The sequence below is a fragment of the Narcine bancroftii genome, chromosome 6 (genome assembly GCF_036971445.1).
Source record: "Narcine bancroftii isolate sNarBan1 chromosome 6, sNarBan1.hap1, whole genome shotgun sequence".
NCBI lineage: Eukaryota > Metazoa > Chordata > Chondrichthyes > Torpediniformes > Narcinidae > Narcine > Narcine bancroftii.
The window spans coordinates 62,216,012-62,243,989 of record NC_091474.1 but is presented as its reverse complement, the minus strand read 5'-3'; the positions used below and the strand labels follow the sequence as shown (position 1 = coordinate 62,243,989).

Sequence of the window (27,978 nt, the reverse complement as noted above, 5' to 3'; positions counted from 1 at the left end):
CCCTCTATCCACAGTTGAATTCAAGTGCATATGGAATAAATTTGTGCAATGCTTGCTACATTTTTCTGGTGACTGTAGAGCTCGTTGAAAGAACCAAAGACTTGTTGATCCAAACCAAGGCTTTTATTAGCAAAAGACAGGAGCTCTTCACAGGTGGCCGACCAGTCTGGAATGATCCGACCTGGTTAGGGACACAACCCTTTAAGGCCCAGACAATAGGTGTGGCTTAGCTCTCAGCCAATCGCTGTAAGCACAGTCTAGATACAGTAACTATATACATTATGTACATTGGTGATAGATCTGTACTATCACATTCACCCCTTCTTGCAGAACTGACCCTGGAAAAAAAAAACAAAAACGAGGGAGAGAATGAAAGGGAGGGGTAGGTCAAGGACTGTAGCGGTCAAGGGGTCTGACCATCCGGCGTGACCGCCGTGGTGCCGGGATTGGGGTCGCTGGAGTGGTGTCACCAGCAGGCTCGTCGGGTGCGTCTGCTCCGTCGCTCAATTCCCCAGTCGTGTTGTCGGCAGGGTAGCCCGGGTCGTTGGGGTGCTGTTGGTCCTCCTGTTGCGGCACGGGGCCTGGGGAATAAAGAGTTGGGGAAGGTTGGGTTGGGGGGTTTGCTGGGTCTACCGCGTCCTGAGCTAGGTCCCACACCGAAACAGTGTCCTCCCGCCCGTCTGGGAACTCAACGTAGGCGTAATGTGGGTTCGCGTGGAGTAGAGTCACTCGGTCGACCAAGGGGTTGTTCCTTGAGTGCCGGATGTGGCGTCGCAAAAGGACGGGGCCAGGGATGGTGAGCCATGCCAGTACAGTGGTTCCTGATTCGGATTTCCTCGGGAAAAGGAACATCCTTTCGTGGGGGGTGGCATTTGTTGCAGTACATAGGAGGGAGCAGATGGAGTGTAAGGCACTAGTGAGAACCTCCTGCCAGTGAGAGGTGGGGAGACCTTTAGACCGGAGAGCCAGTGTAACCGCTCTCCATATGGTGGCATTCTCCCTCTCGACCTGGCCGTTACCGCGTTGGTTATAGCTCGTGGTCCTGCTTGACGCAATACCACACTCCAGAAGGTACTGTTGCAGCTCTGCGCTCATGAATGAGGACCCCCTATCACTGTGGATGGAATTGGGGTACCCGAAGATGGTGAAAATACTGTGAAGGGCCTGTATCACTGAGGTGGCAGTGGTGTCTGGGCAGGGCACAGCGAACGGGAAGCGGGAGTACTCGTCGATGGCCGTAAAGATGTAGGTATTATGGTTGGTCGATGGTAGGGGGCCCTTAAAGTCTACGCTAAGACGCTCGAAGGGGCGGTTGGCCTTGATAATGTGGGAGTTATCCGGACGGAAGAAGTGGGGCTTGCATTCAGCGCACACCGAACAGGCTCGGGTCATGGAGCGGATCTCCTCGATTGTATAGGGTAGGTTGCGCGCCTTCACAAAGTGGGCAAACCTAGTGACCCCTGGATGACAGCGCCTCATGGAGTTTCTGTAGTCTGTCCATCTGTATGCTGGTGCACGTCCCCCTGGAGAGCGCGTCAGGCGGGTCGTTGAGCTTACCAGGCCGGTACAGGATGTCATAGTTAAAGGTGGAGAGTTCGATTCTCCATCTGGCGATTTTGTCGTTGGCGGATGAAAGGTAAGTAGTGGGGTTTGTAGTTGCTCGACGAAATTACATCTTCAATTGCACAGAAGTTGGAAATTGATCTTGTACTGTGAAAATAGGACTTGAGTTTAAATACCACAAAGAGTCATTGTATGCATTGCCTATTATATAAAGTTGGTCTTTTCAATATACCTGACTGCTCACATTCTGCCTTCCAGTGATAAAAACAAAGTAATTCCTGGTTATGATTTTACTGTGAATTCTGTCTGGCCAGAAATGGTACAAGGCTTGGAGGAAAAATTACCATCATTATTTAATCCAGGCAATCCAGATGCATTCCATGAGGTAATCAATTATGTTCAAGTGTTTTATATTTCAATAAGAAAGAGGCCTGCATTTCCCTTTCTGGTTTTCATCATTTTGGATGTTCTCAGATGCTTTATAACCAATGAGTAACACCACAAGGAGTAATGTAAGCTTTGGCTTATGGTTTCTTTGGTGAACTGACTGACCACCAAAAACTCATTCCCACGTTCCCATCAACTACCCCAGGTTCTTGCATTTGCCCACATACACTGCGGCATTATACGGTGGCCAGTTAATCCAACTAACTCAGATGTTTTTGGAATGTGGGAAGAAATCAGAGCCTTGGGAGAAACTCGTGGTCAGCGAGAGAATAATTTCACATAGACAACACTGGAGGTTAGGACAGAATGTGGGTTGCAAGAACATGTGAGGCTCCATTATTTCTTGTAATTGGAAACGGTAATTAATTTGTGGTCTGCAAAGTTGTCAATGTGTTACATGAAAATTTAATTTGTTTTAGTGATGTTGATTGGGGTTTAAATTCAGTTTGGGTCATTGGGGAGATCTATCCTTGTTTATGTCCTCTGGAGAGGGTCAGTTTAGCTCCTGATGTAATGTCTGATCTGACCAGTGCAGTTTTCCCCAGCTCTGCCCAGGTGGTGTCGGGAGAATTTTTTGCCTTTTAAGTCTTTCAGCTGAAATGTCAGGACTTGCTGCCCATCAAAGCCAAGTCTCGTGCCTATGGATTAAATGAAGTTCTCGTATAATGTTCCAATTTTACATACTGAATCGTAATCAATGCCTGAACTTCTGGTATCTTTCTAGAATTGTATTTTGTTGGTCCTTGACTTAATGTGGGACTTAATGTGGGATCTATCAGCCATATAGACTGGCTGGTTCACATAAACAAATTCCTATCTAGAATCATTTCAGGTTGTGGTACAGATTAGCTTGATATATCAGGCAGTGGGGTCTTTACTGTGTAACAACTCTGTTTCAAGTCAAGTCAACTTTAGTTATCGTTCATACCATGCTCTTATAGGGCGAGATAGCGTTTCTCCAGGACCACGGACCACATTTACATAGATATAAGTTAAGAAAGCAGTTAACACATTAAAATATTAAGGAATTGAAACATGTACATTGAAAGTTCACAGTGCACTATCCATATCTTTTCGGGAGTTCAGGAGCCTGATGGCTTGGGGGGTTGGTGGGAGCTGTTTCCTATTTGGGATATAAGGGCCTGAGTGCTTCGGTACTTCCTGTTAGATGGCAGAAGGAAGAACAGTTTACATGTGGGATGTGTGGAGTCTTTCACAATATTTATTGCTTTCTGCCTACGGTAGATTTCCTCCATGCTAGAAAGAGGTTCCCCAATGGTCTTTCCCGCTAACTTCACTATCCTCTGCAGGGTCCTGCGGTCAGAGGTGGTACAGCTTCCAAACCAGGCAGTGATACAGTTGCACAGGGTGCTCTCAATACATACTCTGTAAAATTAATGAAGATGGAGGGTGGGAGATGAACTTTCCTCAGCCTTCGCAGGAAGTAGAGGCGCTGCTGGGCTTTCTCGGCTGTGGTGCTGGTGTTAAGGGACCAGGTGAGGTTCTCCGCCAGGTGCACTCCAAGGAGCTTGATACTCTTGGTGACCTTATTGGTAGAACCGTCATTGGTTAGGGAAGTGCGACCTCCCCAGGCCCTCCTGAAGTTGACAACCATCTCTTTTGTTCGTGTGGAACGCATGATCGTGTGGAATGCCGAACTGAAGTCACAAACAGCATTCGAATATAAAAGTCTAATTTTCTAGTTGGGTGGGTGCGAGATGACAATAGCATAGTCCTTGGAGTGGTTAGATCTATATGCGAACTGCAGGTGGTCCAGTGAGGTGGGCAGCAGGTGCTTGAAGTGCCAAGTGGGTATAAAGCACTTTGTACATTGGTTATGATGGGTACCATTAAAATGCAAGTTATTTCTCGTGCTTTTGCAGTTATTACCAAGCTTGGGGAGAGATGAACTTCAGAGATCCTTTGTGTGAATGCTTTGGAAATATGTGCATACACTCGCCTATTGCTACTCATTCCTCTATTTGGACAATCTCTAGCTTTCTGTGCTTCTCCTATTCTGCCTCTGTCACATCCCTGTTTTCCAATGCTCCACCATTGACAGCTGTTCTTTGGGGTGCTGAGACCCTATGTCTGGAAGTCCCTCGAATAAACCTCTCCATTTTGCTTGTCCTTAAGATGTTTCTTAAGACCTGACCTGATATCTATGTTGCTATGGTGTTAAATTCTGTTTAATAATGCACCTGCAAGTTCCTCAGTGTATTTTCAAAGGCTACATTATTAATGCAAATTATTCTTCCAAACCATTTGTTATGTTGAAATTTCCAGAAATACACAATTACTATGGAGTTCATCAGGAAATTTGAGTGGCAGTGTGCATCTCAAGCAAGTGTGAAAAGACTGCGTTCACACTCAGCATACCAAAGTTTCCTTGGCAAATGGAGCCTGTCTGTTTATTATCAGATCCGGTAAGTCTGCATAAGTAAATTATTGTCACTCCAGTGAAGTGTCTTAAATATATCCATTTTTGTATATATTTCTGATCATTAAAATACTTTAAGCTAAGAAAATTATGTGAAGATATGATTTTAAGTAAATAGCATGGGATAAAAAGGTGAATTCTCAGGATTTTAATTTTGATTAGGATATGACTGATTCTCAACATCATATGTTTGATGTGCTTCCAATATGATTTGGATGCTACAACTTTGCAAGATGTATTTGCCTTGCAGTGCACAGCTTATTATAGTGGTGCAGTGGGTAGAACAGCTGCATCACAGCTCCATCAATCTGGGTTCAACTGTGACCAAGAGAGCCATTCATCAAGAGTTTGCATGTTTTCCCAATGACTGTGTATGTTTCCCCTGGGTGCTCAGGTTTCCGTATACAAATCTCAAAGAAGTGGTTGGTAGATTAAATGGCCTAAAGGAGTTGATGGACATATGAAAAAATAGGAAATGGGATTTGATGGGGGTTGCTTTTGAAAGTTAATTTTTTTATTACAACATAATTGAAGCCAATTCTGGCTATTGAAATCCGTGCTGCCCAATTAACCTACTTCCACATATGTTGTAGAGGGTGGGAGAAAATTGCAGCACCCAGGTGACAAGAGAATGTACAGACTCTTTACAGATAGTACCAGATTTGAACCCGAGTACTGGCACTGTAATGGAGTTGTGCTAACATGCCATGCTGATGTAAACTCACTGGGCTGAATGGCGTCCTTCAATGTCATAGAGAATAAGAGTTTGAATACGAGAATTGTACCAGAACTAATGGTTATGGTGTCAGATTGCATAAATTGGTTGATATTCTATAGTGTTTGAAAGATTAGAGAGTGAACTACCTGCGTGTGTAATAGTTGATACTGTGTAAAAGTCGTCACCAAAAAATCTGGTATTTTCTATATATTGCGTGTAAAATTCCACTTCCCAGCCGGCTGCCCATCAAGCTTCCGATGCTTCAGCCACCCTCCCATCCAAGCTACCGATAGCCAATCTGCGGACTCTCACCTAGGCCAGAGCCACCTGCCCACCCATCAAAGCTCCCGACGCCATGAATGCAGAGTTGCCACCTGCTCCCACCCACTCATCCGAGCTCCCGACACCCTAAACAACACAGGCGCTTACTGCGGTCAAAAGTAGTATGCGTGTAATAGTTGACCCCCTAAATTTTACCCTAAAAATCAGTTCTCAAAATTCAACTATTATACGAGTGTATACAATATTGAATGCCTTTTAAGATAATTAAAGGCATTTTCACTGCAAGTGAGATAACAGATTAAAGCTAGGTTTTCCTCGAGCACAATTTCTTAAAAAAAAGCAATGAAAATCATCAAAAAAACAAAAAGGCTGGGATTAATTGAAATAAGCAAAACTGAGATTGATTTAAGACAGGATTTTAAGGATTAAAAACCCAGGTTGGAGAATTAAGGTGTTAAGAGGCAAAAGTTCTTCCTTTTCATGTGCTAGGGAGATTGGGAGTCCAACTATTTGGCTTGCACTTCATTAAAAGCAGCAAACTTGTCAACGGGATAATTATAGATTAAAAATGAATTATGATTATTGTCAGTAGGCATTTTTTCGTACTTTTCATTTAGACATTGCACGAGTCAATAAACATTTTACCATGAAATCACTTCGGTCTTACCTAATCCTTTGACAGGTTCAAAGAAATTGCAGGAAATTTTGAGGCCACTTTGTCTGAAGATTTGAAGGAAGCACCAGGTAAGAGCTTTTCTATCAATATGTTTTAAAGGAATAGCAAGTGAAATCTGCCTCCTCTAAAGTGATCTTTATCTTTCCCCTTTTAGATTCATGAGAATGTTACCAGTCTAAGGAGAGTCTAGATAGGCAGGGACTTTTCTTCCTGGAGCATAGGAGGCTGAGGAGAGACCATGTAAAGGTTTATCAAAACCATGAGGGGCATAGAAAATGTCATCTTTTTCTCCACAGTAGGGAAATCTAAAACTAGAGGCCTTAGATTTAAATTGAGGGGGGGAAAGATTTTAAAAATGACCTGAGGGTGGTGAGTATATGGAATGAGCTGCAGTGGGGGTACAATACCAATGTATAAAAAGCATTTAGATGGATACATGGCTAGAAAAAGCTATGAGGTCTATGTACCAAATGTTGGCAAATGAGACTAGTTTAGGTAGACAACTTGATCGGCATGGATAAGTTGGTCTGAGGGGCATGTTTCAGTGTTGTAAAACAGGCACTAACTATAAACCAAAAGTTTGTACTCATGATGTTTGATCTATTTGACTTAGATGGAAGTGAGTTCAGGCTTCAGGTTACTTGCATTCTGTGGCAGAACCTGATGAAATGCTGGGATGATCGCATCTTCCTCCCACCATTGGCTCACCGCTTCTGGAAGCTGACTCTACAGTTATTAGCACGTTACATTAAATGGATAGAAGAGGTGAGTGACCTTTATCATTGGCCCCTTAAATACTTAGGATCATAAAGTGTAAACAGACGATTGACCTTGTGTGCATATGGCTGTCCTTTGAAGAAACTAATTACAGTAGTCGCATTCCCACCTTACTTATCCATAACACTCCAAGTTCTTTCACAGTAAACCAGCTTGAACTGTGTTTTGTTAGGTAGACTGTTGAACGTAACACTAGTTTTGCAATTGATCTACCCCTGACAATGATCTGTTAAATAGTTGACAACTAATTAAAGTTATTACACTTACTGGTAATTAAGATTTACAGCTGAACTGTAACACCTTCTAATTTGTTTTCAAATGTGTCTGTTTTATGAAAGTTGGTTTAAAAAAAAAAAAATTGTGACAATTTTCCAGATTTACCATGCTTTCCCAAAAGGCTTTTGTAATTGTGAACATAGTTAACATTTTTATCACTGAGGTTCATGAATTTTTGTTAGGGAGGGTTACAGAGCCAAGGTGATGGGGTTAAGAAATGGATTAACAATATAATTTCAATCTCCAGGAGCACAGGAGGTTGCAGAAAGTAGCAGATTTGGCCAGTGCATCACTGGCACCAACTTCCCATCCTTCAAAGACATCTATGTGAAGTACTGCCTCAAGATGGCGGCCAACATCATAAAATATCCCATAATTGCCTCGCTTCTGCCTTCAGGCAGAAGGTACAGAAGCTTGAAGCCTTGAATCCTTGGATTCAAGAACAGCTTTTTTTTCCCAAGGGCTGTCTGGCTCTTGAACTGCAATACTGTATATCACCTGAACAATAAGTCTACTAGAAGACCAACGAGGACCTATCTACACTTCTGACAAAACTTTTTTTGCGCTATTGGCCAATTTTCAGTATTTATTATTTATATTATTTCTCTTTTTACACATTTTCTCTTCAAGGCATCTTTATTATATTGAATACAGATCATCAACACAGGTGCACCCCAAGAATACGTGCTTAGCCCACTGCTCTACTCCTTATTTACCCGTGACTGTATGGCCGGGCACAATTCCAATACTATCTATAAATTTGCCGATGACACCACAGTTGTTGATATAATCACAAACAGCAATGAGGAAGTGTACAGGAGGGAGATCGATCAGCTCTTTGAATGGTGTCACAACAACCTTGTGCTCACCGTTAGCAAAACCAAGGAGATGATTGTGGACTTCAGGAGTAAGTCAGGGGAACACGACGCAGTCCTCATCGAGGACTCCATGGTGGAGAGGGCCAAGAACTTCAAATTCCTGGGTGTCAACATCTCAGGATCTGTCCTGGAGTCTCCATGTTGATGCAATCACAAAGAAGGCTCGCCAGCGACTCCTCTTTGTGAGGTGTTTGAGGAGATTTAGTATGTCTCCGAAGACTCGAAAATTTCTGCAGAGCATTCTGGCTGGTTCCATCACTGCCTAGTATGGAGATGGCTACTCTCAGGACAAGAAAAAAAACTCCAGAAGGCTGTTAGGTTGGCCTGCGACATCACAGGCACCAGACCAGTTCATCGAGGACATCTACGTGATGTGTCTTTGGGGAAAAAAAAAGCAGCCTCTATCCTCAAAGGCCCCCACCATCAAGAAAAAGGTACAGAGCCTAAAGACAAGCACTCCGCAGCACAAGGACAGCTTCTTCCCTGCTGCCGTCAGATTTATGAATGATCAATGAATCAAAAAAAACTGCCTTACTTTTTTGCACTTTTTTATATTTATTGTTGTAAGATGGTTTATGATATGAATGTTTGCTCTATGATGCTGCCACAAAACACCAAATTTTGTAACTTATTCATGACACTAAATTCTGATCTGAGTTGGTGTGTTTTAAGCTGCACCAAGCAAGACTTTCATTGGATCTGTCCATTTCATTTGTGGATGTGACATTTGCTCTTCCTCTTCTTGGGTTGAATGTTATTTTGTTATTTCAATTTTTTTTTTTTTTTTTACTACTTGTTCCCACTTCATATCGTTTTTTGATTACTTTGACTTTTGTTCCTTTTTTTTGAAAAATAGTCATTTTCAGAAATGTGTCCAATTGATTTGCCACATTGCTTTGATAGTTCAGTTTGACAGTGCACTTGATGAAGGAGTCATTACTCAATTCAAATGTAAATATGGTTAGTCATTTATTGACTTGTGTATCTGATACTCAACTTTTTGAATCGACCAGCTGGTTGTTTAAATTTTGTGAAGCCCCAGTGACTGCTTCAGCAAGTTATTAATCAGCCTGCACTTAGACTATAACAAAACAGATTTGTACAGCACCTTTTTAAAATATCCTTAGACACTGTAAATAATTTGATCTTGAATTGTATAATGTGAATATGAAAATAATTATCTGCTCATTGGACATGGATGTTGCTAGAAATTGCACATGAACTTAGTTTGCCATTTTAGAAGTCACTTGTGTGGTTTGGGGAATGTATTCGAGATGGGTGAGAATGGAATATTTCCTATCTGTAGGGCAATTGGTGATTGACTATGAAACAACTAGACTTTAATAACAAAATAATTGATACAAGCTTTTCAGTAAAATTCCAGCTTTAATTAACTGATATAATATGATTTGAGCTGTTTTATTTGGGTCAGTAGTCCAGGCTTTTAGTTAGTCTACCAGTAACTTAACCACTGTGAAAATCAATAAAAACTGCAGATGCCTGAAATTTTTAAAACAATGGTCCACAGGTCAGGCAGTGTACAGAGGGAAGAAATAGTTACTGGTCTCACGACTATGACACTCTTCAGAACTTGATCACCATGCCTCCAAGTTGATTGACATGTTTCTTATAATATAGCAGCATTGCCACGGAAAATATGGTCCACAGTGGTCCAGCTAGGAGGGTGTTGTCTCACTGTCTAGAAATTCATGCTCAGTTCCAACTGTCAGTGCTATCGAATCATTGACAAGAAAAGGATTCCATAAAATCCATAGCTTTGGAGCAAAACTTTGACTTCACTTTTGAAAATGTACGTTTAGGAGAGCGAGTGTGACTGTCATGTTCCTTTATCTCCAATACCTTGCCATGCAGGGTATTCCATATGTTAAAGTTCAAAGTTTGGATTTATTGTCAGAGTACATACATGACATCTCATACAACCCTAAGATGTCTTTTACTTGTGGGGCAAGCAGAATTTTTACTTATCAGTAGTGCAAAAAAAACTGTACTCAAGAAAGCGTGTGTATACAAAAGAGTGAAATGTAAACAAAGAAAGAAGTGGGAACAAACTGATGCAATTCAGAAAAAAAAATTCATTAATACATAATGTGCAAAATAAGAGTCCTTAATTGAGTTTATGATTTGAGTTTGTTGTTTGGGAATCTGATGGTGCAGAGGTAGCAACTGTTCCTGAACCTGTGGCACTTGTACCTTGTTCCTGATGGCAGCAGTGAGAATGGAACATGTCCTGGGTTGTATGGATCCTTGATGATTGCTGTTGCTCTCTAACAGCAGCATTCCCTGTAGATGTTCTCTAGTGGGGAGAGTTTTGCCTGGGCTGTGTCCACTCTCTTTTTCAGGGCTTTCTGCCCAGAGGTATCGATGCCCCCATTACCAGGCCATGATGCACCTAGTCAGCATACTTTAGAAGAAGAAGGATACCCTTAATTACCGACTTTTCTTTTATCTACTTTAAAATACATTTCCATGATCTGGCAGGGTACTTTATTGAATTTCAAGTTTGTAATCTGGCATCTTCCGTGGCATTCTCAGATTTCAGCTCACCATCTGCTGCATGCCTTCTGACTGTTGATTAATCATCCCCATGGCACAATATCAAGAACTGTACTGAAATCTAAACATACCCTGATGCAATGTCAACAAGATCTGACATTTCCTGTGGAATACCAGTAAATTTGTTGGGCAAGTTCTCTTGGCAGTCTTAATGCATACATACACCACTGTACATTTAATACATTTATATCCAAACAACCCTGTGAAGCAAAGTGCTGTGACAATCACAAAAATTAAACAGTTTGACTTAACCTGTTCCCTTCAGCATTCCTTTCTCCATGGACTCTGGTCCAGGCTCCCCACCAGTTGCCTTGAGGAGAAGCTGATGACTCTGGTCCCATTTAGTCTCAAAACTAATTTACAGTCTGGTTTTGTATAACTTTCCATTACCATGATACCACAACTCTCCTGGGTCATTTCTGCTGCCCACCAAACATTTGGAATTTTCCACACACTCAGTTGTGCACTCTGTCTTTCCACCCAGCTCATGACAACCTAAATGGTGACACAAACACTGATAAAATTGGATCCCTGCTGGCAAGTCCTTGCTGCATCCACACAGCTCCATTCACAACTAAACATTGGTTTAGTCATATTCAAGTTCACCTCTGCACTTGCCTCGTGTTCCATAAGATTCCAGATTCTTTTATTGTCATGGAATAATGAAGAATATGTAATATTACACAAAGTTGCCTGCTGTAGGCAGTGAGTCACCATTGGTGTTGCTCAGTGTCTCTAAGTAAGAGAACTTTTGCCATTTATGATTAATCATCTTTGTATTGTCAAATGAAAATACTTAGTGGAATCTGAACATAATGTGTGTACTCAACAAGTTTGGCATTTTTTTCCCCCAGAACTCTAGTTAAATTGCTAGCCAGCTCTTTCTGAAATGTTATTTGATTCCCATACACTATCCTAAAACTTTTGATGGATGATAGACAAGTTTGCTCTTCTCAACTTTTTTAAAATTACAGGCCACTTTCCACTAAGCTTTTTTTTTTGTTTTTTTTTAATTTTTTTATTTTTCACACCATAAACCACATTGACCATGATACATACATTTTCCTTTTCAAATATATACAGTGCCATTTTCTCCCCCCCTCCCTCCTCCCATCCCACCCTCCCTACCTCCCCCCCATCCATTTAAAGTACAAAATCTAAGATACATTAAACCAGTCAAACAATGTTGTCATTCAATAAAAATACACAAGAAATTCCACTGAGTCAATTCTTTTCATTTCCTTCTCCTTTCGTTAATTTAGGTAGTGAATGTCCCCGGTAGGTTTTCTCTATTGTGTTTCATGTAAGGCTCCCATATTTGTTCAAATATTTCAATATTATTTCTTAAACTATATGTTATTTTTTCTAATGGAATACATTTATTCATTTCTATATACCATTGTTGTATTTTCAAATTATCTTCCAATTTCCAGGTTGACATAATACATTTTTTTGCTACGGCTAGAGCTATCTTAACAAATCTTTTTTGTGCACCATCCAAATCAATTCCAAATTCTTTGTTTTTTATGTTACTTAGGAGGAAGATCTCTGGATTTTTTGGTATTGTTTTCTGTAATTTTATTTAATATTTGGTTTAGATCTTCCCAAAATTTTTCTACTTTCTCACATGTCCAGATTGCATGAATTGTTGTTCCCATTTCTTTTTTTACATCGAAAACATCTGTCAGATACTGTTGGGTCCCATTTATTTAACTTTTGAGGTGTAAAGTATAGCCTGTGTATCCAGTTATATTGTATCATACGTAACCTTGTATTTATTGTATTTCTCATCATTCCAGAACATAACTTCTCCCATGTTTCCTTTTTTATCTTTATATTTAAATCTTGTTCCCATTTTTGTTTAGTTTTACCATTTGTTTCCTCATTCTCCTTTTCTTGCAGTTTAATATACATATTTGTTATAAATCTTTTGATTATCATTGTATCTGTAATCACATTCAAAGTTACTTCCCTCTGGTAACCTCAGACTGCTTCCTAATTTGTCCTTCAAGTAGGACTTTCCACTAAGCTTCATATAGTTTTCATTTCTTTATCTGTGTTTGAAAATAGTTGAGACAAATTAGGAAAAATTAAAACCAAACAAAATTGGATAACTTTCTAATGAATCTTTGAATATCCAAAATAAGGAACATCAACAAAGCAAATTGTGCGAGTTCATAGTGTAGCAGCCCATTTGAGTTATGTTAACTGTGGGGAAAATTGTTTGAGGTTTGATAATGGTTCCTCAGTCAACTTTCAAAACCAATAGAAAGTGTTTGAATTCATTCTGTATGAGTTTTAAATTTGTTCATGTATTCAATTACTGAGAAGTACTGTATACACTTGATGGTATGTAATCTTTAAAATTGGGGTGCTTTCAGAAATTGCTTTTACCCAAGTTCAAAAATTTAGAAATCTTTTTATTGGATACCTAGCCTCTCACCTGTTCCAGTAGCCACAATGTTTATGTCTGACAACATCCGTGTAAAGAGAAATGGCTAATATTTCAAATTAAAGACCTTTCAGAAAATATTATTATTTTATATAGCTGCTTGATTGAGTTTCTAATTAAAAATGACCTCCAGGACTTTGTAAGTCTTGGTGATTGAAAGTTTCGGGGAACTGATTGCACCCATCTTATTAAAGATGTTCAGTGTAAGGCATCTTTTTGCATGAATGTTACTTGCCACTTACCAGCCCATGCCTGAACGTTGTCTGGTCTTGCTCCATCCAGGTTTGGGCTGCTTCAATTGCACAGGAGGTTCAAGATAGAATTGTTATGTTGCTATCAGCAAATGTTCACATATATAAACTTAGGATGAATGGGAAATCATTGATATAGAAGGTGGTTGGATCTAATACCACTCTTCCAAAGATGCCCCAGGCTAGATTCATAGAAAATAGGATCAAGACTTGCTTATTCAGCTTTTCTAGCCTGCAGTGCCATTAAGAACAATTGTGGTTGATCACTTGATTTTATTACCTTATTCCTACTTTCTCTCCATATCTTTATCCATAATGGCAACATCCAACTAATTTTTGAATCTAATAATAATAAGGCCTCAACAATTTTCTGTGGGTTTCATGTTAATAACTTTCAGTGAAGAAGTTTCTTTTCATCTTAGTCCTAAATGGCTTAAACTCCTTGTTCTGGACTTCCCCAACATCAGGAATATTTTTCTTTCATCTAACCCAGTGGTTCTCAACCTTTTTCTTTCCACTCACATACCACTTTAAGTATTCCCTATCCCATAAATGCTCTGTGATTAGTAAGGGATTGCTTAAGGTGATATTTGGGTGGAAAGAAAACGTTTGAAAACCACTGTTTTAATCGTACCTCATTGACTCCAAAGGAAATAACTCCAAAGGAAATGGGCCAATGACAATTTTTCTCAAGCAGAATATTTCAGAAACAATTGGGTCTAGAGCAGTGATTCTCAGTCTTCCCTTACCACTCACATCCCACCTTAAGCAATCCCTTACTAATCACAGAGCACTGATGGCATAGGGATTACTTAAAGTGGGATGCGAGTGGAAAGAAAAGGGTTGAGAACCACTGACCTGTCCAGTCCTGTCAGAATTGTGTACATCTCAGAGATCCCCTCTCATTCTTCTAAATTCAAATGATTTATAGCCTTCATCTATCCATTCATTTTTAATATCAGTCCTGCCATCCCAGCAATCAGGTTGGTGAACCTGTGCTGCATTCCCTTAATAACCAGAATGCCTTCTAAATTTAGGAGACCAAAAATACGCTGTGCTCAAGGTGCGGCCTCACCAACCACATGAATAACTTCAATAAGGCTGACATGCTGTTTGCTTTCTTCACTGCTTGTATTTCAACCTTCAACTGGTGCATTCTGATCTTGTTGTACCTCCCCTTTTCCTGATTTGTCGCCATTCCCATAATAATCTGTCTCCTTGTCATTGCCACAAAAGTGAATCACCTCACATTTATCAATATTATACTGCAGCTGCCATGCTTTTGCTGACTTTCTTAATCTGTCCAAGTCACCAAGCAGCCTCTTGAATCTTCCTCACAGTTCGCACTGCCACTCAGCTTAATGTAATTTGAACATTAATATTTATTGTAAATTGCTGAGGCCCCAGCACTGAACCTTGTGGTACTGCACTAGTAACTGCTTACAAATCAGAAAAGAATCTATTAATTATCACCCTTTGCTTCCTGTGACCAGCCACTTTTCTATCCATGCCATACATTACCTCCCTATACTGTTCTTGATTTCAGGGTATGATTGTTTAGCGGTGCCACAGTGGTGCAGGTGCTCGTTAAAATTTGTTTCTCTTTCCTGCAAATGTTTGAACACTTGCCTTTTCCCTTTTCACAGTTGAAAACTGCAGCACCAGACAAGGACCTTGCTCAGTATGGTATAAAACCTTCACCTGCTAACAGCAGCAACATGGTGTCCTGTCCAAATGGAATTGGTGAGGACCAGGGAAATGGGCAAGCTCCTGATGCGAAAACTATAGCCCCTCTCTCTGTTTGTCAACTCGTGTACCTTGTAGCTGATTTAGACAAGGTTGAAGAACAGGTATGGAGAGCTAATTTATTTGAGTGCTCCAAAGTCAGAAAAAATTACTTTCAATTTTAGAACTGCCTGAAACGTTCACTTTCCTTGCAACTTGTTTGAACTTAAAGGATCGGAGTTGTTTGTTTCTGTTGCCCTTCAACCCATCAAAAGTGAGGTTGTCTTCCAACTTCTTTTTCTCCATTTCCCTACAATGTTGTTGTACTGTTGGAGATGCATACTTCCTAAAATGGTACAGTCAGGTCTAAGCCCTTCCTTTGGTTTGGGCAAGGAAGGGGCACTGAATACTGTACACCATTGTTGACGTACATTTAATCTGGCTACAGGCAGTGGAATATACTCTGACCTTGTGTCTCTGGTCAAGGATGGGGGATGAGTTCTCATAATTGATTATGCATTCTTTGTGGTGCCTTTTGCTGGGATGGCATACTGTAAGGAATGTATCCTATCAAGAGTCCCTGTCTTCTTGGAGTGAGGGACAGTAGATGTTTGCAGAATGTAGAGAATGTTTGACCTTAACTTTAAAACTTTCATTTCAGCTTCCTGGCCTTTTAGACCTAATTAACCCAAAATTAGAAAATATTGGATTTCAGAATTTCTCTCTCATTTCAGGTAAGATCTTCTAAACAATAATTGAGGGAGTAGTGGGAGGTATTTTGATATTTTCTGTTTTTAAGCTGTTTTATCCTTGTAGTGAGGAAATGAGTTGAAGGATTTAGGAGTTTACTGAGGGTTTGGAGTGAATGTCTTGTGTATTAGAACTTGGCTTCTCTCTTCCTGTATTAAATCAAGAAGCAATAAGAAAATAATTGACTGATGGAAAGAAAGCTACATAACAAGTCCATAACTTTTCTTTTAAAATATTTTTATTGATTTTTAATACAGAATTTATACAAATAATGTAATTCAATAAAATGATATGGATAATTATACAAAATTAATTTAAAAATTCCATACATCAAAAACATACACAAGTTGAAAATCATGTTGATAATTTGTATTCCAAGTATGTGCACTCTTTCTGTATGTATGTGTAAAAAAAAAAGAAAAGGAGGAAAAAAGAACAAACAAAAAAGAAAAGAAAATAATAAAAAAGAAAAGAAAAATTTAAAACCCCTGCCTATCAGCGTTGTCAGATGCTATATATGATTAATATTAAAAGAAAAATAAAGGTTTTTTTTTAAAAAAAAAAGTGCTAACTTTTGAAATATAATTGCTGAAACCGGTTACAAAGTACAACTACCAACCTGCCCACAAGCTGGCTGAAAGCCAGATGTTCTATTTTTACTGATGATTATTGATGTATAATCTTGAGAAAGTAAACCTAGGCTCTTTTACATAGTGTGTGTGTGTGTGTGTGTGTGTGTGTGTGTGTGTGTGTGTGTGTGTGTGTGTGTGTGTGTGTGTGTGTGTGTGTGTGTGTGTGTGTGTGTGTGTGTGTGTGTGTACATGCATATATACACACTCATACATACACACATTCACACACGTTCTTGCTCACACCCTCGCGCTCACACACACACATGTCATATATATGTGTGTATGTAGGTGTGTGTATATGTATATATATATATATACACACACCTACATACACACACACGCTTACATTCATGCATACACACACTCATATACACACTTGTGCTTGCACTCGCTCACTTCAAATATATGTGTATGTACATATACATATGTACACATGCATACACGCACGCTCTTGCACACGCACACTCGCATGCACGCTGGTACACGTAGAAAGGTAGATATATATGTACATGTATGTATGTATATATGCAGAAAGATATAATTTAAAATAAATATATAGACATTTTTTGGAGGACTTACTCGGTTGCAGGATACTGTTCATCAATATCAAAGCCTGCAGGAAGAAGCTATTTCCTAGCCTGGCAATCCTGATTGGTACTCCTGGACCACAGTGCATACACAGTGCATGCTACACACAAACAACATGTATACATAGCGATCCAAAGTAAAATACAAAGAAATAATTTGTGGGTTTCTAGGATTGTTCAACAATCTCACTGCCTGCGGGAAGAAGCTGCTTCCAAGTCTGGCAAAATTGTTTTTTTATCCTCCTGTACCTCTTCATTGAAGATGGTGGCTCAAAGATACTGTGGGCTGGATAATAAAGGTACTCAATGATTCTCTGAGCCCTCTTTAAGGACCACTCCCTGTAGGAAGTGAGCCCCAGTGATCACAGCAGTTTTAATCACCCCCAAGATCTGATGGTTTCCAACTAACATACCACACTATGATGCAACCAGCCAGGACTCTCTCTGTTTTGCGTCTTTAGAACATTGTTAGGATGGTGGCTGGTAGCCTTGCCCTCCTCAACCTCCTTATGAAGTATAGGCACTGCTGCGGCTTCCTGACTAATGAGAAGGTAATGTGGGTCCAGGATAAGCCTCCTTTGGCTCCCCACTCTCTCTATGACGGAGCCATATATGTAGTGAGGAGTTGTCCTTCGTCCTCCTGAAGTCCACAATCATCCCCTTTGTCTTGTCCATGTTGAGACTTGGGTTGTTGCTCTTGCACCACTGTACAAGTCTTTCAGCCTCCTCTCCATAAGCCAACTTATTTGTTAATGAACTCAGCTCCGCCTAACTGTTTGTTTCCATAGCCCTTAATTCTCCTACTTTTCAAATGTTTTTTGTTTGCCTTAAATAAATTTAACAAGGTTGCCTCGACTACTACTTGAGCCATCCAAGTTCATTTTACCTTAAAAAAAAACAGTAGTAGAACTAATAGACACACAAAATGCTTAAACACTTTGCTTATTTACCTTGTCCCCATAAACTTAATTCCTCTGTAGTGCAAAAATCTTAAGTGTCTTAGGTATATTAAGGAGGTAGGATCTACTATTTAGGCAATGAATTCCACAGTTTCACCACTCTGGAAAAAAATAGTTCCCCCTCTTTTCTATCCTAAATCAACTTGCCTGATTCTTGAGGCTATGTCCCTCCCACTGGTTGAAACAATTTTCATGCTTCTATCATATCCCTTTCTTAATTTTATATTTTTCTAATATTTCCTCTCAACTCCAGTGAGTACTGTCCTATCTGACTTAATCTTTTCTCATAAGTGAAACCTCTCACCGCCAGAATCAATTTGATGAACATCCTCTGCAATACCTCCAAGGCCAGTATATCTGTTCTTAAGTAAGAAGACTAGAACTGCACCCCATGTCCCAGGTGCAGCCTCATCGTTACTGTGCACAGTTGCAGCAGAAGCCCTCTTTTAAATTCAACCCTTAACAATTTTTAAAGTCTCCGCCTCAGAGACTGTTCTTTCCAGAGATGCATTTTAAGCAACAGAAAATAGGAATACATGTAGACTGATCATTGGTTCATTCATACTCCTCACCATCATCTTCACCGTTTAGGCTTGTTGTACCTGCAAGCCATGCCCATGCATCCCCAAGTCGCTGCACAGTTGCTTTTCCTTCCCATTTCATATCATTAGCAGAAATAGATGCAGTACATTTGGTTCCCACCTCCAAATTATTTGTGTATATTATGGCCCATCACAGATCCCTGTGGTACTTCATTCATAAGATTGCCAACCAGAGAAACTCTCTCTGCCTTCTATTGATTAACCAATCCTCAATCCATACTAATCAATTCCATGCATCTTTTTCTTGTTTCAACTACGGAGGACTTTTATGCCCCACTTTATTGATACTTTATGTAAACCCATGTATATAACAGCCGTCTGTTCCATTCTATCTACTGCCCTCATTATATCCTTAAAACAAGCATTAAAATTAGTTAAACAAGATCTGACCTTCCTTTGAATTTGTGCTGCATCAGTCTAATGGAACAATTTCAATCCAAATGTCTCGCTATTTCTTTTTTTTTATTAAAATTTTTTATTTTTCACACCATAAATCACAATAGCCATGATATACACTTTTTCTTTTTCACACATTTACAGTGACTTTTTCTCCCCCCCCCCCCCGCCTCCCTCCTCCCAAGCCACCCCCCCACCCCCCTCATCCATTTTAGGTATACAATCTAGGTTGCATTAATTCAGTCTTGATGATAGCTTCAAGCACTTTCCTGACTGTGGCTTTCAAGCCAACTGGCCTTGGATTAGAGAAGCCAATCCTTTTTGTTCTGTTTTTATTCAACCACTTCTTAGATCTTCCACATGCTACTTAGTTGTCATGTATAAAGAAATTTATTAGTCCTGATAGTTAACTCATAGACCAAATGTATATCCTGTCACTGATCATAAGTTTAATTTTTTTTTAAATGCTGTGAAGAAAGCAAGAATAAAGTTTATCTCAAAAGGATTTTTTTTTTACTGACTGATTATTCCCTAACTGTGATGGTAGTATGTCATTGGGTTTGTTTTACTGCCCCCCAACAGAAGCACTGGCAGACTCTCAGACTTCTGTGAAAAACAATATACCTGCATTAAGTAGCAAGATTATGGAGGAATTGAGTGAAGTCTGTTTCAGTTATCTTAAAAATGCTTCAGAAGTCCCCAGGCTCTATCGAAGGACTAACAAGGTGAGCATTTGACAATTCTTTCACCTTGTCATCTGTTTTAAGTTCAAAAATTAACATTAACAATTGAACATCATAAAATGAAGAGTAATGATAAAGGGTTGGATGATTTGTCTCTGGGCTCCATTAGTTTGTAGTAGAAAAACATTAACAATAAGATACAGGAGCTATTCTGCCATTGAATCTGCTCTGCCATTCCATCATGAGCTGATCCATTCTGCTATTCAGCCCCACTTACCTGCTTTCTCCCCATAACCTTTGGTATCCTGATTATACAGAAACCTATCAATCTCTGCCTTAAATACACCCAATGACTTGGCCTCCACAGGAGCCCATAGCAGCAAATTTCAGAGACTCATCACTCTCTGACTAAAGAAATACTTCTGCATGCATTTCTGTTTTAAATGGGTGCCTTTCATTCAATCCTTAAGTTGTACCCCTACCATGGGAAACAACTTTGCTACATCTACATTCAAAATGCTTCTATGAGGTCCCTTCTGAACTCCAAGGAGTACATTCCAAGAGCTGGGATACATTCCACATGTGGTAATCCCTTCATTCCAGGAATCATTCTTGTAAATCTTCTCTGAACCCTCTTTAGTGGAGCCCAAATCTGTACCCTGTACTCCAAACGAGGCCACACCATTGCTGTTATAAAGCCTCAATATCACATCCTTGCTCTTGTACATTATTCCTCCAGATATGAACATCAACATTGCATTTACCTTCACCACTGACTCAACCTGGAGGTTAACCTTTAGGGTATCCTGCACGAGGACTCCCAAGACCCTTTGCACCTCTGAATTTTGAATTTTCAGCTTTTTTTTTAATGCTTGACTGTATGCTTTTCAACATTATATTTTATTTGCCAATTCTCTGCCTATTCTCCTAATCTAAAATTCCTGTTGCACCTCAGCATGCTGGACGGTTTAATTGCAGCGGCGTGTGTCTTCGGCTCTCCTAATTGGAAGAGAGGGGTGGACAGCAGCAGATGCGGTCTCAGCGAGCCCACCAGCTTCAGCGTGTGGTTCTTGCGCTCCACACATCTGTTCCCTCTCCTAACTCACTGCTCCACACAGCTTCTTTCTCTCACTGTCCTGATCAAAAATAAAACTATCCATGGTCCATAACATCCTTTTTACACTGAAAAGCCGTGATATTGCCATACACGTGAGATCTTTGTTGTTTACATGGACAGAAAAAAGCTGGCTCCATGAGTCCTTTTACAAAGCAAGCCAGCTTCTTGAAGCAAAAGAGGTGGGATGTGTAGCACAGCAGTGTCGGTGCCAGGTGTGACATTGTGTTGAGAAAAGAATCCGATTTGGTGGGTCTGGACACAAGGGTTTGCAATCACACTTGGCTTTTATTAACACACAACAATTATAGAAAAGCATGGGAAAATGTTAACAGGAATAAAACACATATGCACACAATTTATAAAGGAGTGTGGGAAATTATTATAATGCTATACACAGTTTATAGATGGTTGATTTTAGCAATTTTCACAGATAGACATTCAAACCTAAAAATATACAATTGTTATGGCTGCTGAGATTAAGGTCAGAATGGTTTTGCATTATAGCAACTGTAGCTATCTGTCAACAAATGCGAGCCAGCATATTAAATGTCTATAAATATTCCATTGTTGATGTGATGGGTAATCAAATTGTAATCTGAACTAATACATAAAATAATTCTTTTCCTACCAATTTCAATTAGTAGTTACGAGGGCAGGCTAAAGCTAATTGTATTCAGCACCCCTTTAACACACTTATAAGTCCACAGGGGGGAGTCACGTGATGGAGTAGTGGCCGGACGGTGAACTCCAGCCCTCTCCAGAAAAGTCTGAAAAAATAAAGGAAAACACAAAGGCACAAAAATAAAAATTAAAGTAAAGTGACTATAAAGGTGGAAAGAAGATGGCGACGAAAAAAGAAAAATCGAAACCAACGGTAAGAAGAGAGGAAGAGAAGACAACGGAAGAAGAAGGAGAAGGCCTTACCTGTTCGAAGAGGCCCGCGGTGGAGAGAGAAACCCGCTCCCTCAGGTCGGTAGAAAGTGGACTACAAAAATGGCTCGCTGAGCCGAGTAAAAGTGCGCAACCGCGCATGCAAAAAAACACACCGACGGGAGGGGTGACCAGCTGGGGAGTCGATCTCCACAGCCGGCAATGACAGCTGCAGAACAGCTGCAGCAAGAGGAGAATATAGAAGACAACGAAAACAAGAAAGAAGAGAAGAAAAGGACAACAAAGAAACAACAGATGGTCAACCCAGAGGAAGAAGAGGAAGAGTACAGTGAAATAGAAGAAGAAGGGAAAGGCAAGATAAAGGATATACTTTCTCTTAATAAAGAATACATGGAGTCATTTAAAGAATGGCAAGCGCAAGAATTTAATGATTTAAGAAGAAGAATAAACAATACAGAAGAGAAAATGAATAAAATAGATATGACCTTATCAGAAATGGGAAAAAGAATGGACAAGGTGGAAGAACGAGAAGCAGCAGTAGAAATGGAGGTAGAGGACTTAAAAAAAGAAATTAGAGGAATCTAATAAAAAAGTTAAAGAGACACAAGAGCTGTTAGCTCAGAAAATAGATATAATGGAAAATTATAACAGAAGAAATAACATAAAGATAGTGGGCCTTAAGGAAGATGAAAAAGGCAAGAATATGAGAGAGTTTATAAAAGATTGGATCCCCAGGATCCTAGGATGTCCAGAACTACAGCAAGAAATGGAAATAGAAAGGGCACATAGAGCATTGGCCTTTAAACCACAACCACAACAAAAGCCAAGATCTATTTTAGTAAAATTCCTAAGATATACTACAAGAGAAAAGGTACTGGAGAAAACAATGGAAAAAGTAAGAGAGGACAACAAGCCACTGGAGTACAAAGGGCGAAAAATCTTCATTTATCCAGATATAAGTTTTGAACTCCTGAAGAAGAGAAAGGAGTTCAATACAGCAAAGGCGATTTTATGGAAGAAAGGGTATAAATTTATACTAAAGCATCCAGCGGTATTGAAAATATTTATTCCAGGACAGCAAAACAGACTATTCTCGGATCCAGAGGAAGCACGAAAATTTGCAGAACAACTACAAAACAAGCAGAGAGATGAAGACAAGTAATAAGAGTAAAAATGACCACGATTTATATGTATGTGGGTAAAGAGGTATATGTGTGTATATGTATATTGTGCATACATGAATGTATCCGTATTTAGAGGAAAATATAGAGAGTATAGACAAGAATTAATAAGGGAAGGAAATGGAATAGAGGGAATAAGGAGGGAATTAAAAGAGTGACCTTTGTTACACATGAAAAGTGAAATCTTTTCTGGGGGGGGCTGGGTGGGGAGGAGTTACGGTCACTGCAAAATCAGCTGACGCTTGCGAGTGAATTCGCAAATCCAAATGGAGAGGGGAGATGTGGTTGTCCGACTAGGGATAAAGGACAACTCAGGAGGGGAAGGGGAGATTGGGGCTAAAGAAGTTTTAAATAGGAGAATAAGGAAAATGTTTGATGTTTTAGGAATGTTGTCTTATAAAGGGTTCAAAACAAGAAAACAGAAATGGATAAGAAGGAAAGGTAATGATGGAGAAACGGAAAGGGAAGATAAACAAAGTATAAAATGGCTACGTTGAACTATATGACTTTAAATATTAATGGAATACATAACCAAATTAAAAGGAAGAAACTGCTAAATTTACTGAAAAAAGAAAAAATTGATATAGCATTTGTGCAAGAAACACATTTAACTGAATTGGAACACAAGAAATTAAAGAGAGATTGGGTAGGACACGTAACAGCAGCATTGTTTAATTCAAAAGCAAGAGGAGTAGCTATATTAATTAGTAAAAATGTGCCATTTAAAATAGAAAGGAAATAATAGATCCAGCAGGGAGATGTGTAATGATAAAATGTCAGATATATTCGGAGTTTTGGAATCTACTCAATGTATATTCACCTAACGAAGAAGATCAAAAGTTTATGCAAGATATCTTTTTGAAGATAGCAGATACGCAAGGGAACATATTAATAGGAGGGGATTTCAACCTGAATTTGGATTCAAATATGGACAAAACTGGGAAAAAAATTAACAGAAAGAACAAAGTAACCAAATTTATAATTAAATCGATGGAAGAAATGCAACTTTTGGATATATGGAGGAAACAACACCCAAAGGAAAAGGAATATTCATACTACTCGGCTAGACATAAAACATACTCAAGAATAGACCTATTTTTGTTATCAGCTCGTATGCAAGATAGAGTAAGAAAAACAGAATATAAAGCTAGAATACTATCGGACCATTCACCCTTAATATTGACAGTAAAGTTAGAGGACATCCCTCCAAGAATGTATAGATGGAGATTAAACCCCATGTTACTTAAAAGACAGGATTTTAGAGAATTTATTGAAAGACAAATTAAAATGTATTTTGAAATAAATACGAAATCAGTGAAAGATAAGTTTATACTATGGAATGCAATGAAAGCATTCATTAGAGGGCAAATAATAAGTTATGTAACCAAGATGAAAAAGGACTATAATCAGGAAACAGAGCAGTTGGAAAGGGAAATAGTAAATATAGAAAAAGAATTAGCAATGAAGGAAGATACAACTAAAAGAAGAGAATTGGCGGATAAAAAAATAAAATATGAAACACTACAAACATATAAGGTGGAGAAGAATATAATGAAGACAAAACAGAAATATTATGAACTAGGTGAAAAAACGCACAAAATCCTAGCATGGCAGCTTAAGACAGAACAAGCTAAGAAAATGGTATTGGCATCAAGGAAAAAAGACAAACAAATTACATATAATCCAAAAGAAATTAAGGAAAACTTATAAGTCCACAAGAGATAGGACCAGTAATTGTATGTTGTTTAACATTTTCCTGCACTATTTTATAAATTGTACACACATGTTTTATTCCAGTAACATTTTTCCCACGCTCTTCTACAAATTTTTGTGTATTAATAAAAGCTACGTGTAATTGCAAATCCATGTGTCCAGTCCCACCAAATCTTATTCACACAGGTGGTGCCGACATTTGCACACTATGCACCTAGTAGTGTCCACTGTTCTACTCACTACTAACCATGAACCTTTTCTGGACCCAATATCAAAATGTTGCCATTTTGACTCAACAACACAGGTCAAAAGTTTTAGATAGGTCCCACATCGATATACTCCATCACTGAGAGTACCTACCTTGGCAGATTGAAGACAGGTAAGTCTAGACCCCCAATCTGCCTTTGATTTTTTTTTCTTTTTAAACACAGCTCAAAAGCCAGATAAAATGAGGCTTTCAAGCTCTGTGTAAAAGGTGCTAAAGTCTCAACTTTTCAACCACTGATATTAGGCTAACAGGTCTATAAATTTCCTCCTGCTGTTTCTCCCTTTTTAAATAGCGGAGTGACTTTTGCAATTTTCCAGCCCTCCAGAACCATGCCAGAATTTATTGATTCTTGGAAGATCACTACTATCGCCTCCACAATCTCTATAACTACTTCCACAACCTGAGCGTACATTCCATCTGGTCTGGGAGACTTATCTTCCCTTAGACCAAGCACCACCTCTCTGGTGATCGTGACTGCACTCACCTCTCTTCCATGACACCTTTGAAAGTCCAGAATACTCTTAACGTCTTCCACTGTGAAGATTGACACAAAATACTCATCAGTTCCTCTGCCACTTCCTTGACTCCCATTATAATCTCTCCAGCATCATTTTCTATTGTCCTATATTTACTCTTGCCTCTTTTTTACTCTTATAAAGTATATTCCTATACTTAAAAAAAGATTTTAGTATCCTTTTTGATGTTATTTGCTAGCCTCCTTTCAAAGTTCATCTTTTTCATCCTAATAACCTTCTTAGTTGCCTTCTGTATGTTTTATACACTTCTCAGACCTCTGTCTTCCTACTAATTTTTCTTTCCTTGTATACCCTTGCTTTTATCTTTGGAGTGGAGTTCTCTTTACAGCCACAGTTGTGTATTTTTTCCATTCAATTTTTTTTTGGAATACGCCTATCCTGGACTTTCCTTGTTTCTCTCAGAAGCTCTAGCCATTGCTACTCTGTTGTCGTCCCTGTGGGTATGCATTTCAAATGACCTTGCCAGTTTCTCTTGTCCTTCTGTAGACCTCTTGTTCTACTGGTATGCTGACAGCTCTGATTTTAGTTTCTCTCTCTCAAATTGCAGGGTGAATTCTATCATATTATAATCACCACCTCCCAACGGTTCCTTACCTTCATCTCTCTTATCATTACACAATACTCAATCCAGAATTGCCAATTCCCTGGTCGGCTCAGCCACATGTTGCTCTAAAAAGTAATCTTGTAGGCTTTCTCAAATTCTCTCTCTTGAGATCCAGTCCCAATCTGGTTTCCCCAATTTACTTGCATGTTAAAATCCCCCATGACTACCATTACATTGCCCTTCTGACACACCTATTCTATTTGCTGTTGTAATTTGTTTTCCACATCCCAGTTACTGTTTGGAGGACGTATAAAGCTGCTAACAGTGTCTGTTTTTACTCTTGCCCATTGCTTAACTCAATCCATGATATCTTTTCATATATATCTTCTCATCCTATGTCATGTCTTTCTAATGATTTAATATTTTTTTGACTATTTTATTTTGACTTTTTACATCAAAGTAATTACAATCAATACAGCCTTTTACAACATTCATAGAATGTACAAAATCTGTGTTTTGTTCTCCCTCCTCCCCTTGCCCCCAAACACATACAAATACAAGTAAATACAAGTGAGGTTCAGAGCCCCCACTGAAAACCTTAAAAAAAGGAACAACCTAATTAACTAAATAACCCATAATAATAATAATAATAATAACAATTACAGCACGGAAACAGGCCATTAGGCCCTTCTAGTCCGCACCGAACCAAACACCCCTTTCTAATCCCACCTCCCTGCACAATGCCCATAACCCTCCATCTTCCTCTCATCCATATACCTGTCCAACCTTTTCTTAAATAATACAATTGACTCCGCCGCCACTATTTCTCCCGGAAGATCATTCCACACAGCTACCACTCTCTGAGTAAAGAAGTTCCCCCTCATGTTACCTCTAAACCTCTGCCCCTTAATTCTTAACTCATGTCCTCTTGTTTTAATCTTTCCTCCTCTTAACGGAAATAGTCTATCCACATCCACTCTGTCTATCCCTTTCATAATCTTAAATACTTCTATCAAATCCCCTCTCAACCTTCTACGCTCCAAAGAATAAAGACCCAATCTGTCCAATCTCTCCCCATACTCCAGATGCTTAAACCCAGGCAACATTCTGGTAAACCTTCTCTGCACTCTCTCCACTCTGTTTATATCCTTCCTATAATTAGGCGACCAGAACTGCACACAGAACTCCAAATTAGGCCGCACCAACGTCTTATACAATCTCAACATCACCTCCCAACTCCTATATTCCATGCAATGATTGATAAAGGCCAGCATACTAAAAGCCTTCTTCACCACCCTATTCACGTGAGTTTCTACCTTCAGGGAACGATGTACCGTCACTCCTAAATCTTTCTGCTCTTCTGTATTCCTCAATGCTCTCCCATTTACCACATATGTCCTATTCTGATTCTTCTTACCAAAATGAAGCACCTCACACTTATCAGCATTAAATTCCATCTGCCATTTTTCAGCCCACTTTTCTAAGCAGCCCAAATCCCTCTGCAATCCTAGAAAACCTTCTTCATTATCCACTATTCCACCTATCTTAGTATCGTCTGCATATTTACTAATCCAATTCACCACCCCATCATCTAGAAATAAAAGAACCTGAAAGAAAAAACAAACTAAAATAAAACAAACTATAAAAGGTCTAAAGAGAGGATACGCACGTCACCTGTGCCATGTTCCATTTCCTTAACTCCAATCCTTTCCCTTCTAAGACAGGTTTTTATTATATCCATATTTCACTGGGAGGGGCAGCTAGTCAATCTACATATCCATGTATATCAGATATGCTTGACGCACTTTAACAATGTATCATGTTTCCCCTTTAGATTGTAAGTGATTTTCTCTAAGGGAATACTATTTTGCATTTCCATATTCCATCATATACTATTTACTTGGGAGTCGGACTTTCACGTAACCGTTATACACTTCCTGGCTACCGTCAAGGTGACCTTCACAAAGTGAACTTGATATTTGGACAGTCTAAAACTCACATTTCTAGTATCTCCCAAAAGGTACAACTCTGGATTTTGTGGAAAATACACTTTTGAAATT

At 39.3% G+C, this 27,978-nt stretch overlaps 1 protein-coding gene and 1 long non-coding RNA gene across 3 annotated transcripts in view; one reads left to right on the top strand and one right to left on the bottom strand.

The window, feature by feature from the left end:
- Positions 1-27,978, top strand: part of cog2 (component of oligomeric golgi complex 2) — a 93,629-nt gene that overhangs the window by 47,811 nt on the left and 17,840 nt on the right. For both annotated transcript variants that reach the window (XM_069885054.1, XM_069885053.1), the window contains 7 exons: positions 1,822-1,948; positions 4,297-4,436; positions 6,133-6,194; positions 6,740-6,891; positions 14,981-15,184; positions 15,721-15,793; positions 19,568-19,710. In XM_069885054.1, coding sequence (XP_069741155.1) covers positions 1,822-1,948; positions 4,297-4,436; positions 6,133-6,194; positions 6,740-6,891; positions 14,981-15,184; positions 15,721-15,793; positions 19,568-19,710 — 901 coding nt within the window. The remainder of the gene's footprint in view (positions 1-1,821; positions 1,949-4,296; positions 4,437-6,132; positions 6,195-6,739; positions 6,892-14,980; positions 15,185-15,720; positions 15,794-19,567; positions 19,711-27,978) is intronic.
- LOC138736122 (uncharacterized) lies at positions 113-10,993 on the bottom strand. The gene is made up of 3 exons (XR_011340106.1): positions 10,884-10,993; positions 1,558-1,710; positions 113-581 (listed from the first exon to the last, which is right to left on the bottom strand). It is a non-coding gene; the product is annotated as an uncharacterized lncRNA (long non-coding RNA).